This window comes from Eptatretus burgeri, chromosome 2 (assembly GCF_056783735.1).
Source record: "Eptatretus burgeri isolate ZD-2024b chromosome 2, Ebu_testis_v1, whole genome shotgun sequence".
In the NCBI taxonomy this organism is placed as follows: Eukaryota; Metazoa; Chordata; class Myxini; order Myxiniformes; family Myxinidae; genus Eptatretus; species Eptatretus burgeri.
The window spans coordinates 6,179,406-6,194,394 of record NC_140962.1 but is presented as its reverse complement, the minus strand read 5'-3'; the positions used below and the strand labels follow the sequence as shown (position 1 = coordinate 6,194,394).

Sequence of the window (14,989 nt, the reverse complement as noted above, 5' to 3'; positions counted from 1 at the left end):
TGTAGAGGTCTTGGCTTATGGTGAGGCCTAGAAAGTCAAGAGACTGAATCTCTGGATTTCTGGAAATAGCTGGATTTGACGATCCTTCTGAAGTGACATGGTGAGACAGATATTTTAGGATTGAAAGATATGTTCCATTTATCAGATAGGTCTGTAAAAATAGGACCACTGAACCTGTCGCTTATCTGGTCCATGCCCTAATGTTGTAACCCAAATTTGGTAGCATTCTTACTGGTGGGTCTGGAGAATATTTTTGAAGGGATTTACGTGATTTTCCCAATTATTTATTAAGTCCACCATTTTGACACACTTCCGGTCACGTGATCAGCATGACCTATGTAATTTAACATCCTTAACCTGGCCTAATGTTGGAACCCAAATTTGATGGCATTCTGACTCGTGAGTCTGAAGAAGAACATTTTTGAAGGAATTTGTGCGACCGCTATTTTAACACACTTTTGGTCACGTGATCGGCATTTCTTCTGCAATTTCACATCAGGACCCTGTCCTAATGTTTGTCACCCAAATTTGATGGCATTTTGACTGGTGGGTCTGGAGAAGATTTTTCAATGAATTTACTAAGTCCGCCATTTTGACGTACTGAAAGTGGCGTGACCAAAACGAGCTTTGCATTCCCTGTTTCCAGTTAGGAGCGGAACGTTGCTGCCAAATTTCAGCTGGATCGGCCCAGCAGTTTGACCGGAGAAATCAAAAAAGGAGACGAACGGACAGATGGTGCTTGCTTGACAGTATCTTATCTGGAATTCCAATTCCAGATAAGCAAATAATTTCCACATCAGCAGAGAGCGACATAGTTGCTTGTCTCCCTCTTGGTGGGATGGGGATACTGCATGACAAAGTGTGACATCATCTGTAAAAAGGGAGAGAGAGTTTTCCAATGCATTGGAGAGATCACTTATGTGGATGAGGAACAAGATTGGGTGTACACACACACACACTGCTTTGGGGAACTCCAGGCTCCAATGTGACCACGGTTGGACAAAAAAGGGAATGAACGGACAGACATAGGAGAGACCACAGATTTTTGGGATGCTTGTCTGTCTGGCTTGTGACGAAATGCCTCTACTCCAAGTGGAGGAAGTCAGAAAGCCAAGTATTAAGGCCACCTTGTATGCTGCAGACAACAAGCTTGGAAAACAAAGCTTTTGTCCGTAGCCTGATGGAGTACTGCTCTCCCCTCTGGGCTGGTGCTCCTGCCTCCCACCTTTCTCGGCTTCACGCTGTCGAAACCAGGGCATTTAAGATCATCGGCATCTCCCGCAATGAAGCTGAGTCTTTGGGCCTCTCACTCAATCACCGCAGGTTGGTCGGTGGTCTTTCTGTCTTCTACCGACTCCTCTCCAGCCTTGGCCCCCCTGCTCTCTCTGCGATTTGTCCCCACCACATTTCCACAGGGCGCTCAAGGTCCGCCAACAACCCCCTTCTGGTAAAACTACCAAAATCACGAATCACTGCTCATCTTCACTCTTTCATTCCTCTTTTTTCCCGCCTTTGGAATAAACTTCCTCACTCTATTCTTTCCCATTCTTCCCTCCAGGCTTTCAAAACAGCTGTTCACCACCACCTCTTATCTTCCCCCATCCAAATCCTCGATCTTTTCTACCCCCGATAATCCACCCAAGCCCACTTCCTTCATTTCTCCTGCTTTCCTTCCTGAAAGTCCCTGAAATGTCCATCTTCTCTTCGCTATGTTCCCCGTCCCATCCCCATCCCTCTCCCTTCCACAGTTCACCTAATGTGTCTGTTCCCCACTGTTTTGTCCCTTCCACTCCCGCCCCTCTTGTCTCATGCCTCCTTGCTGTGAGTTGTGTGTAAGCTCTCATACGAGCCTCGACCAAGGTATACAAAAAAAAAAAAAAAAAAAAAGCAGGATGCCAGTCTTTGTTGAATTGCTGACATGTCCAGGAAGACGGTCCCGGATGTCCAGGAAGGAGAGGTTCTGACATTGTGTTTGAAATTTATGGCCTCCAACCATTTCTGAAAGAGGAACAACAGCATGTCCAGCGTTGAGTGACTAGGAAGGAATCAAAACTGGTGGTCAGAGAGCAGGAGGTCGGCAGAAATTGTGGATTCCATGACTGCTTTTAATTGGAAGCAAGCTTACTGGTCTGTTGTTGGGAGGATCTGTTTTTGCACCCTTCTTTTAGACATGAGTGGTAGTTATGTACACTGACTTCTCAGCAGATTGGAGGTGTCTTAAGAGAAGGGTTACTGGAAGTTACGCATGTGTTCTGGAGGGGCTGAGGTTGGTAGGTCTGCTGCGAGAGCAGAGGTGGCTTGTTTGGAGGAAAGTTGGTTTAAAAAAACAAAACAAAAGAGAAAAGAGTACAGTTTTGCACCTCATATGATTCAGCAAAGTGATTTGGCAAATATTTTGAATGCGCCTCGTGTATGATACGAAGTGCATTCAAATATTAAGGTCTCCTAATTCATATTTTCTAAATGGGTGAATGTAAACTGAATGACAAATGCATGCATTGTTGGCATCAGATATTTATCCATAGTTTCTACACTGTGTATGCACTTTCTCATCTTTTACCACACACGCACACACTGTCCACTGAAGGCACCCCAGAGCCGGCTATTTTTGCAGATGTAAATGCAGGGTGTGGCAGAGAAACAGGGGTTTTTATCCCCCGCCGCGTGGCAGAAGGGGGATATTGTTATCACCCGGGTCGTCCGTCCGGCTGTCCGTCCGTCCGGCTGGCTGGGCGTCAACATTCATAGCTGTGAGTGCGATAACTCATAAACTGTTCGCCATATCGATTTGAAATTTGGGTCACACATGTGCCACCTGAAAAGGAAGAACCCTATTGATTTTGGGCGTGGCCAGCTCCAAGATGGCCAACTGGGGCGGCGTCAACATTTCTAGCTTGTGAGTGCGATAATTCATAAACTGTTCGCCATATCGATTTGAAATTTGGGTCACACATGTACCACCTGAAAATGAAGAACCCGATTCATTTTGGGCGTGGCCAGATCCAAGATGGCCGACTGGGGCGGCCATCTTGAAAAAATGTTTTTTCGCCATATCGATTTGAAATTTGGGTCACACATGTACCACCTGAAAAGGAAGAACCCTATTGATTTTGGGCATGGCCGGATCCAAGATGGCCGACTGGGGTGGTCGTCTGGCTGGCTGGCTGGGCGTCAACATTTATGGCGTCAACATTTATAGCTGTGAGTGCAATAACTCAGTCTTCGCCATATCTATTTGAAATTTGGGTCACACATGTACCACCTGAAAAGGAAGAACCCTATTGATTTTTGGGCATGGCCGGATCCAAGATGGCCGACTGGGGTGGCCATCTTGAAAAAAATGTTTTTTTGTAATAAATGGAAAACTGCTTATTTGATTTCAATTATTTTTCAATGGTAGGGGATTCCCCATCTCTGGTATATTTAAAAACTCAGTAATTAAATAAACATTTTGTATTTGCCATATTACAAATATACTGTTACGAATTCTGGCCCGCCTGGCGTGCGATCGGCCGCGTACCTCTAATAGCAGCCGCGTCGCCCACCGGACGGACAATTCAGTCGTGACCCTCCTGGAACTACCGCCAGAAGCCAGTCACGGGTGGGGGTTTAACCTCATCACAACCCAGTCTGCATTCCACCCGCGCGAAATAGGGTGAATTGCCAAATGTCGATATACCTAAATACCCGCGTGGGTAACCTACCGAGGGGTTGCACCACGCCGTAGGTCGGCTAAGGACACGAACCGCTTAAGCGGTTCGTTCCGTGCTACAGGGATAACCGAGCGGTGTTATCGCCGATCTCGACGGTTCAGATTCTTCTTTACTCGGGTGTTCACAACCCACTACTCATTCCTACTCATTGCAAGATGGCACTTTCAATGTGGTGAAAAGGGGACGCGACGAACGGGATACGTTGCACACAAGGACATTTATTTAAAGCACATATTGTACACACAACACAAGCAAGAAATAGAAAACAAAAGCAATACGACCGACTATAAGCAAGGATCAATTTACATGCACAGTTAATTACACAGTTTCTACTTGGCAGGACACGGCGCCACAGCATGCATACAAAAACAAAGAAAAACCCTCCCCATAGGCAGGGACGTAGACGGGGTTCGTAAACCATAGGCAGGGAGGTAGACGGTGGGCAGATCGCGACGTCGACTCCACACGGCCGTGCGTAGCCACCCCTGACCTCGGGCCCCTGGCGTGGTCGGCGAGCTCTCTCCGGCATTGCTGCTGGTGCTTCCACGACCTACGACCAAACAAGCCAAAGACTGAAGGGCAGAAGGGGCTTCAGGACCAGAGAGAGATAGAGAAGCCCAAAACGAAGGGAGGGAGAAGAGAAGCCCAAGGGGTGACCAACGCCACGAGACCAAAAACGAACGAGCCAGCATGAACCGCGAAGAGATCCAGAATGAACGAGCCTCGCATTTGTTCGCCTTTTGTAAAGCGGGGCTCCGCCCTTTGCCCCACCCCATCCCATTTCTGGCTCCACCTCCCTTCTGGAAGCTTCCCAAAAAGGGGCGTGCCCTCTCGCTCCCCCCTCCCCGCGCCGTGCGGGGGATGAGGAAAGTCAATTTTGGCTCGGGGCCAGGGAATTATTCCCCCAAAATCAGACCCCTCCTTTACATGACCTTTGACCCCCGCTCGAATCGCACCTCCCCCACACCAAGCCGGTGGAAGAACAGGCGGGAGAATCAGGCAGGAAAAAACCCCACAGGCTTCACGAGTGCTTTTTGTTCTGCCATTCGGAAGCGGTTGTTGAGAGCGATGTTGGTGGTGGTGGTTGTGGGGGTGGTGTGAGCTTGGTTGGCGTTGTGGTGTAGTTGGTGGTGGCGGTTCTTTGTGTGGAGGTTTGTTCCAATGGTGGCTCAAAATAACGATAGAAAAGAAACACGGCTATCTCAACGCGTCGCAGCCCGATGAATCACATGAAACCCCTTTAAGCAACGGTGAGGAACTATCTGCACATAAACTTAGCGTCATAACTGATCTAAGGAACCTTTATGGTGTATTGCGAATTTCCACAGCCATAACAATACCATCTTAAAGTATAAAGCATGCCATTTATTTATTGAAGATTGCATCTTCGAGGTGACCTCCGTCTCTGCACAGGGTATTCCTCTAGTCTTCCACGCATGTTTCCCATGACGCAGCGTAGCGTCTCCAAAGAAATTCCGGTAATTTTTTGACGGTATGCTATAAATGGCATAATGTAGACAAGAGGATGTAGGGTAACATAATCGAGTGAAGTGCAATTTTTCTCACGATACTGGTACCAAGAAAATCGCTTTTTAAAATCTCCTGTTTCTCTGCCCCACCCTTTACTTGTTTCACTCTGCATTTTTTACGTATTAATGGAACTTTTCGAAGTTTTTAACCATTATTTTTTGTCCCCTTTACATACGTTTCACCAATTAACAATGCACACTTTTTTTTGTCTGTGAGTGTGATTTGAAATAGTCGTTTATCAACATTTAGCGATAAAGTTTGAATCCTACCAATCCCAGGTATCTTACTCATTCCCCTCGCCCAAAGGAGAGAGTATTGCATTTGGGTATGTTTGTCGGTCTGTCTGTCTGTCTTTGTCTGTTTGTCCACACAGAACGCTCGTGTTTTTCTCCGCCACCGCTAGTCGGATTGAGACGAAATTTTCACCATTGGTGCGACTGCTCATGCAGAATGTTTTAATGATAATTATGACATCATAGGTCACGTGGTGTAGCAGCCATATTGGAAAAACGGAAAAACTTTGGACCTCTGTATCTCTGAAACCGCACCAAGGGAAAAATTGAAACTTGGCACACAGCAAGTACTCCGCATGGGGAATGAGTTTGATTTTTTTTTTTTTTAAATAACATCATAGGTGCCCTTGTTATGATGTCATAATTGCATATGTAGAACGCCAAATCTGATCGGTATGAAAATTTTTGAGGGTCATCGCGGGATAAAATGGGCTACAGAAAAATCTTTCATTACGTCATCAGTCATGTGATTCGGCAGCCATATTGGTAAAAAAAAAACTTCAAAAATCTTCTCTGAGGTGGCTGAACAAATCGAGGTGAAACTTTACACGTATGACCACCTGTCCATGAGGAACAAAAGGTCCACACATACATCATATCATATATATCGTAGGTTACATGGTTGGCAGCCATATTGGATTTACCCTAAAACCCATAAAAAATACACTACTCAAAAGAAGTCCTGGCGAGGGTCTGCAATCTCTGATTGCTCTATTTCTTGTTTAATATATGCGTTTCTCCAATACCAATATTGCTTCGGTAGAACAATGCAATCAACACGAGGTTGATTGAGCTATGCGAACCACTGTGGAAAGCAAAGAAAAACTGACATTTTGTGCATCAACAGTGAAAAGTTAATGCTCGACACATCAGCTTCTTGCTTCCCCTTGTGGTTGGCATACCTCAATGTATGGTCTGTTGATTTCATCCATTGTTCTACTAATCCGCTGACAGATCAATGCTATCCTTCTTGAGCAAGACTATTTATTCATTCTGCTCTGTGATTAAGCATGGCATAGAAATCTGAGAACTTGAGACAGCTTAAGATGTGATATTTGGACATAATCCAACTTGGAAGCCTGTTGTTGGCTTAATTATTCTGGTGGCTGGCTTAAGATCTTAAGGTCTTGAGTTCAAGCCGCTGTTGTTCTGTTGAATTAACACAGTTGGGTTGACTCAGCTTGTCATCCTTCCGTGGTTGGAAAAATGAGTACCAGTGAACTGATAACAGGGGGCATTGCATTAGCGGCACAGCTGCACCCCCCCCCCCCCAGAGAATTATGCAGCAAAGCAGCTGTAGGCTGCATATGACTAAATAAATAAATGTGGGACAGATTACCAGCTCAACCTTTTGGGAGAATCCAATCCCCGCTGGTTACAGCCTTTGAGCCATAAGTCCGCGGATCGATTCCTTTCCCAAGTGGGAGGCTGACATTGCCGTAAAGGCTTTTAAAGACTACTGCCTTGCACCATAGTAGTGCAGCAGCTGATACTGCATTTAGCAGTTGGCAGTTCTGTCTTTCACAGATGCCAACTGAGGCAAAATTAACTTTAACATCAAATTATTTTCAGCTGTAATTCAGAAATTTCGTTTTTTTTGTGCAATGATTCCTACATCGGAGGGAGGGATGGATGCTTGATGGAACCCCCATGTTGGTCAGATACCTTGTAACAATTTTACTGCTATGGTACGTGAGTTCATGGTTCCCTAATATAGTGAAGAGGTGATGTATACTGTATTTCAAAAAGTTTTGTTGTGGAGTTGTATAAAAACAATAAGTTTTGATTAAGCCTGTGCATATCTGTGTATTTTGCTGAATGTGTACATGGTCTGTTCGTTGATCATGTACACGTGTGAATGTTAAAATCTACCAAATAAACTCTTTGTTTTTGAAATTTAATTTAATTTAATTTTTTTTTTAAGTTTCATTCTTTTTTTTAAAGTAATGTTTTTTTGTTTTTTTTTTGCTTAACGGACATTAAATTTTTTTTTTTTAATCCAAAGTAAGTTTAAGATTTGTCAAAGAGTAATTATGTTACATTGTGATTCTTCAACATTGAGAGATGGGGCCAAAAACTATATATAGCATAATATTTCAAAATTTGTAGATGGATGATGGCAACTTGATGGATGAGTTGGGTAGGTGACAAGACTAAGCTAATTCTGCTTTGGTTCAGGTCCGGATGCAGATCTTATCTATCAGCTGGATGCAAAATGTAAACTGTTCAGCCTCGTGGAGGTTTGTGCTTTCCTAAGTGCCATTTGAGTTTCTCAATGTTCCTGGTAGACTGCAAGGAATCACAGTATTGAAACCATTCACTGCACAACTCAGACTTTAGATGTTGCAGCAAATAATAATCACTTGAGGTAAAGTCAGTGCTGTAAGGTGGGCAATTCGACTGTTCAAACACACTGGCGAATGACGGCCTCTGCAACTCTTGTCTTTGGAACCGGCACGTTGTTATGCAGAAGCAGAACACCATGCATCAACATTCCTCTGTTGGTTTTTACAGATGGCTTCACGAAGCTGGGCCAGGAAGTGAGCATAGTATTTAACAGTGATCATAGTTTTGTGCGGTATATAATTGATGAGTAACACTCCTCTTTATATCCCAGAAGATGTCGGCTGTAATTGTGCTGGCTGAAGACTGTGGGTGGAATCGGATGGAGTTGCCCTTTGCTTCCGCTTAATTTATGAATTTGTGTTGTTGGCTTCCTAGTCCATATAAATCTAGATCTCAACACCAGTAATCACATTTGATAAAAACTCTGGATCAGTGTTGAAGAGCTTCATCTACTCTCCTGGATTCCACTATCTGGTCGTGATCTTGCTTTCCGAAGTTTCGATGCACTCATCTTGCAGAAACTTTTGACATGCTGAGATGTTAATGGATAATTTTGTTGTTTCCAACAGTAATGCCAAACTGTCTTGCAAGTTTTGCAATCTTTATTTGGCCGTCAGATCTTATGATTTATAAATTTAGAGATTGTTTATTGACTGGATGCATGCATCTGATGGTCATCCACATCTGGGGTCTTTGTTTATCGATTCTCTGCCATTTTTTTTTTAAACTCAGCACATCTCGTCACTGTGGAATAATGAGGGTCATCTTCCCCTAACACAGTACATGCAACCTGGAGAGTTCATAGAACATGATACCCCATGCAGTGTTACTTCAATTTTACTTCAATTTTAATAAATTAACGATTGTTGAGAAAACAAATCTGAAAGTTGAGTGCAGTTGAAGTAGTCCTGAATATCACCCTTACACACCACCCAATTGAAGCTTTATTTAAATTGAAGTACTGCAAAATATTGGATTTAAATGAAAATTGTAAAAGTTGTTTAAATAAATTCTGAAATTCACTGCCATTTTACGCAGTCTATTACATTAGTTGTTTATGCCCAACACGTTATTTCATTACATTAGTATTCCATCGATTACATGAGTAACCCTAACACGTTACATTAGTTGTTTGTGCCTTGTGTACGTGTCCATTATTACACCCTTCGCCCTCTGAACCCTGAGCTCCTTGGACTTTCGGCTTCCCAACCCTGGGCTCCCTGAATAAAAATCCGGCCACTCAAGTTTATGGAGGTTTGAATAGTTGCCGGTAAATTGCTGCTCAGGTACATAGAAGTTTGACTCGCGGCTTGTAAAACGGCCACCAGGGTTCAAAGGGTAATATATATATAATATATATGTATGTATATATATATATATATATATATATATATATATATATATATATGTATGTATATGTATATATATATATGTATGTATATGTTTTGTGTGTGTGTTGATTGCAAGAGAAGAAAGGGGATTCAAGAGAATGTTCAAATAACCAAACAATTTCCTTGATTTCACCTGTTGGGAAGATACCACTAAAGATTGTTCAACACAGAATAGAAAACTTCATTAAGTGAGAAATTCCCATTGAGCAAGCAGGTTTCAGAGTAAGAAGCACTGGAGATCAAATTGCAAATCTGAGGTGGATCATGGAAAAGGCAAGGGAATGTCAAAGGAAGGTGTGTGTATTTTATAGATTATTAATAGGTACTCAGCAGTGTGTGGTGGTGTTCTAATCTTGTTGGCATTTTGAAGAAATCAAATTTTGTCTCTTTTCTATTTGGGGGGGGGGAGGGGCTGAAACACCCACTCAGGAATGGGTTTAGGGATCATTTCATATTACCTTTTTCAGGGCTAAAATGTTTTGGCACGACAGCGATTTAAAAAAAAAAAAAAAAAAATCCACTGTTTATGGGGATGGGGAGGGGAAGGTGGAATAGGAGGGGAGGGGGAGGTGGAATGGGAGGTGGAATTGGAGGGGAAGGGGGAGGTGGAATAGGAGGGGAAGGGAGGAGGTGGAATAGGAGGGGAAGGGGGAGGTGGAATAGGAGGGGAGGGGGAGAGGTGGTGAGGGGAGGGGAGAGGTGGTGAGGGGAGCGGGAGGGGGAATAGGAGGGGAGGGGGAGGTGGAATAGGAGAGGGAGGGGGAGAGGTGGTGAGGGGCGGGGAGGGAGAGAGGAGATGGGAAGGGGGGAGAGAGGGGATGGGGGAGAGAGGAGGAAGAGAAGGGGATGATGGAGAGAGGAGGGAGAGAGGGGAACGGGAAGAGAGGAGGGAGAGGAGGAGAGGGAGGGAGAGGAAGGGTGAGAGGAGAGTCAGGGAAGAGAGAGAGGGAGGGGAGGCTCTGAGGAGGTGAGGGAAGTGAGGCCAGGGTAGGGAGAGTGACACATCACCAAATGTTGCGATACATTGCGGGAGGAGATTGAAAGGCGACGGACAGCAAAGATAATATGTTGTGCTTACTGACTGAAATAACACACACACACACACACACACACACACACACACACACACACACACACACACACACACACACACACACACACACACACACACACACACACACACACGCACGATGGTTGATACTTTATAGACCTGGGGCGGGAGCATTTAAAACCCACGCTCTCTACCAGGATGTTAATCATCTTCAAAAGGGTTGTTTTTAAATGAACTCAAACACCCAATTTTCACTCATGCACGCCCTTGAAGTTTCCTTCGTATGCTTGCAAAGTTTCAGGCTGTTGGGTTTCATGGTTTTGGAGTTACGCAGGCAGACACACAAACGTGCAGGCATGCACGCAGACACACATTTAATAGTATATATTTGGTAACTAGTGACACAAGGTAGCTTCACCACCAAGATCCTGAATTTTGTGGTTGACCTTAGAACGAGATAGGTGTGTTAATTTGACATTCTCTGTGGAGTGACAGGGTGAGACTGAGATTTCCCATGATTGAAGGGCACGTTCCATTTATCAGACCAGCATCTCATCAATAACCTTGCTGGCATCTCTTTGGTGTTGGTGTCATCTGATCGTTTTTTTTTTTCACATTTTCTAAAAAATTAACCCCTCTAATTGTTAAGGATGCTTTTTCGAGGTATTTCTTCAAAACGGTATTATAAATTTTTTTAATAACGAACTACTTCAAATTTTCTAAACTCTTTCTCTGTTCTTCCATTTCGGCAGTTGTACTTTTGTTGTGTTCAGCGGTGGAATGCCACGTGCAAGCTTCGGTGATCGGCATTGTGTCACAGTTATGCATGAGCGTGAGCATGTTGCCTTTGATTTCACTTCTCGAGTCGTCGACTTCTTTACTGTTTCTGGGGCCAAGCCTGGCACTGGTGAGACTTGACTCCATTTTTTGTCTTTGTCCATGGTTTTTGAAAGAGGGATAACATGGCATTGCATTCATGGTGGTGTTGCACGTCCATTTGTGCTCTTCATTTTGTTTTGTGCTTATGGAGGGTATTCAATGTGTTTTTATTGCTTGCCATTGGTATCCTGATGAGTTAATATTATGATACGCTCACACACCTGGGTGTGGATGAACATGTTTGTGATTGTAGGACAGCATGGGGCTTTGCATATCAAAGTTTTGGGGGATCGTGATTTAATGACCATTGTGGGGTGTGTGGTTCTGGGGAGGGGCAATCAAATAGTTCTTTGAATGGGTGATGTCACACCTTCGAGCATATGTAGTTTATTTATTTTTGCTCATTGTAAACCTAGATATGTACTTGTTTTATTTTTGTTTCATTTGTGACTGTTGCCATTTGTTACCTCAACCATCGAAGGTGAAGGAGGTTATGTTTTCACCCCTTTATGTCTTTGTTTGTTTGTTTGTTTGTATGCAGGATATCTCAAAATGTTGTCGACGGATCCAGATTAAATTTTATGGACAGCTTGGGTGTGTGACAAGGACGAACCGATTCGATTTTGGTGAAGATCTGGATCCAGATCCGACTACGAGAATTTTTTCAGTAATTTTTTGACCATTGAGAGATGGTGCCAAAAACGATACATAGCACCATATCTCAAAAAGTCGTGGACGAATTCGGGTGAAACTTGGTGGACATATTGGATGTGTGACAAGGACGAATTGATTAAATTTTGGTGAAAATCCGAATCCGGATCTGGATACAAGAATTATTTGATTTTTAACATTATTCTTCACCATTGAGAGATAGGGCCACAAACGATATGTAGCACGATACCACAAAAATGTATTGCGCCTGATATGTTCTCGTGGATCAGGCATTATGTGGCGGAGGTGTGCGCTCTACCGAGTGCCCTTCCACTTTCATTTGTGACTTTGTTGTTTCAGAATATAATCCAGAAGCTTGCTTAGCTGTATGTTTGTGCATCTTCCTAAAATTGAGAATCACATTGCAAAAAAAATTATGCAAGGGACGTGCCAGCTCTAAATAAATCCATTAACTCATTGTGGCCACGTGTGGCGAAGGTGCACCCTTGTATTTTGCAGTAGCCATTTTTCAAAATGGCTATTGACATTAAGCGTGGATGCAAGTCCTTTGAAGATGTTTCCAAATGACGACAGCTAGCATAAGGGACAAGCTCACAAACAGTTTCCTCGGTCAAGGCATTAATCATCGATGATCGAATGTGTGAAGGTCACGCATGAACACCCATTCAATTTGGAATTTCTGAAAGCAGCATTTTCTCCAGCATTCAGAAACACTGGCATGTCCAGGGTCCCAGGATCATGGGTTCCCCAAAACCTCACCACTCCCGATTGGCAGCAATCGGTGGTATCATGTCTCAAGATTTTTGAACGATTCAACACAGTTTATGCCAACCTTATTACTCGTTTGATAACTCGTGACGAGTGGTGGCTTTAACACCAAAATCCTGAAATCAAATTGTAATCCTTGCAATGGAAGCAACGGGAGATCACTGACACCCAAACATTTTGTACGCATCTCTCTGCCAGCAACATCATGGCTTCATTTTTCTGAGAAGCCAAGGAATAATGTCTGATTGAATATATAATATGCCTCAAAAACTACAATTGCAGGAAGCAGCATGCCGCCCTCATGCAAAAATTGAAACAGTCCATCAAGGACAAATACCAAAGGGTGATGACCTGAAGTGCATTTCAGAAGATGAAGATCTTCCTTAATAAAAATGTGCTCCTCTGCAAAGCCTGTATTTCATTCATCACCATCTGTGACTAGCTTTGAGCAGTTTCATGACCACTCCTCCACTCTCCCCTTCCACCTGGCTTGATTCCCAATTAGCTGACAATGAGGTGCTGACCGAATCATTTGAGACATGGCTGAAGGAGCAATCTAAAAACTTGTTTTTACTGCCACAGTGTTTGAAAGAGAAATGGAGCAAGTGCATTGAAATTAATGGATGTGTTTTTTTTTTAATACATTATCTCAGGCTTGTCATGGAGCTGTCACGCGCACACACACACGCTCACACACACGCTCACACACACGCTCACACACACGCTCACACACACGCTCACACACGCTTACACACACATACACACACATACACACACGGACATACCGACGAACATCTGCAAAACAACACAAGAGTGTTAGATGAGACAGCCACTGAACTTGGGGGCGGTGCCATCACTTCCCGGAGTACTCTGGGAAGCATCGACGTCACCACAATGGCACCTCTTTTCTCACCGTACTCAATGGGGCATTTCCTCATGAGGAATTTCCTCCTCACCATGGATGCCAACCTATGGGGATTGTCCATGCTCTTAACCTTTCAAATGCTGAAGCAAGGAAGCAGCACGTACCATTCTTTAAGTCTTTGGTGTGACCCCGCCGGGTTTGAACCTCCAATCTCCCAGACACTGAGCAGTCGCTATAGCCATTGCACCACTGAGTCTGGTGTTATTGAACAAGGATGACCACACTGCGGTTACAACCTGTGACAAAATCCAGTAATGGGCCGTTTGGGAAATGTGCATTTAAAGCACTCTTAGAAGATGAAGACTGCGATTGGGAAACTCATATCTAATGTGCTATTAATAGATCAACTCGACACCTTTCATCCATGTCATCCTCCACCACGGTTATATCAGAACGAGACGATTCGTCAGTCATGGATTGTTTAACACCAATATGGGGCCATTCAAAAAAATAACAATGCTATTTATTTATTATCTATAATGGAGGCGCATACCATGCATGCTGACGGGCTTGATTAAACCTTCCTAATAGTTTCTATTTGACATTGATTTGATTTTTTTTTTTTGTGGTCCCTTATCCTGAGTAACATTCAACCCAAACAAAACCAAAGGAAATCTGATGCAACAAAAACCTACCCTTTTTGCCTGCTCCACCTATTTGAAACCCTTGAATATGTAATTGTTCCTGACATTGTGATATTTTTTAAAATTTCTTATTGTTATTATTATTATGATTTTTAGACACACTGAAAAATCCTGCAAAAATTTGTGTAACCTGAGCCATTTGATATGCATGCTCACAACTGACGTTTGCGATGCCTGAAGCTTCGTCCTTGGTAAACTAGTATTCTTGTGAGCTTCTTGCACCACAAGAACACTTTCCACCATCCACTCTTGGTTGATTTGTCATGTTGGTGTGTTTACGGGCATCTCCACTCCCATGAATGGCTCTTCTTCGACCTGCCCCTTCCACATGTTTTCCACATGCTTCTTTCCACATCAGGCTCATATCAGCTATCACAGTCTTATGGTATCGAAAATGGATTATAAATTGGGGCAGCACATGCTTGAATCCGACTCATGCCCACTTTAGTTTTATTTTGTTCGGGGTGAGGGTGTGTTTCTCTGAAGTCCAGTCATGCGTGTGTCCATGTGTGCTTGTGTGTATGGGCTTTGTGTTTCAGCTCCTCTGAATATATACTTTTTGATCTAAGTTTTTGGTTTTTAGCTGCCTGACCAAGTCATGCCATGATGTACTGATCGTGCCAGTGCTCTACAAATAGTAAATTGAATAGCACATGCATACAGTACTGTGCATGATAGCCATTTTTGCATGCTTTTCATTATGTTGTGCTCCATTGTTTAGTTTCTCCAGCCTTAAAATGGGTCACTTAGTCTTCAGGTAGATTTTCCCATTTGTTA

The 14,989-nt window shown here is 43.5% G+C and overlaps 1 protein-coding gene across 4 annotated transcripts in view; it reads left to right on the top strand.

The window, feature by feature from the left end:
* Nucleotides 1–14,989, top strand: part of LOC147031314 (lethal(2) giant larvae protein homolog 1-like) — a 152,678-nt gene that overhangs the window by 83,939 nt on the left and 53,750 nt on the right. For all 4 annotated transcript variants that reach the window (XM_085861592.1, XM_085861575.1, XM_085861585.1 and 1 more), the window contains one exon: nucleotides 11,077–11,231. In XM_085861592.1, coding sequence (XP_085717718.1) covers nucleotides 11,077–11,231 — 155 coding nt within the window. The remainder of the gene's footprint in view (nucleotides 1–11,076; nucleotides 11,232–14,989) is intronic.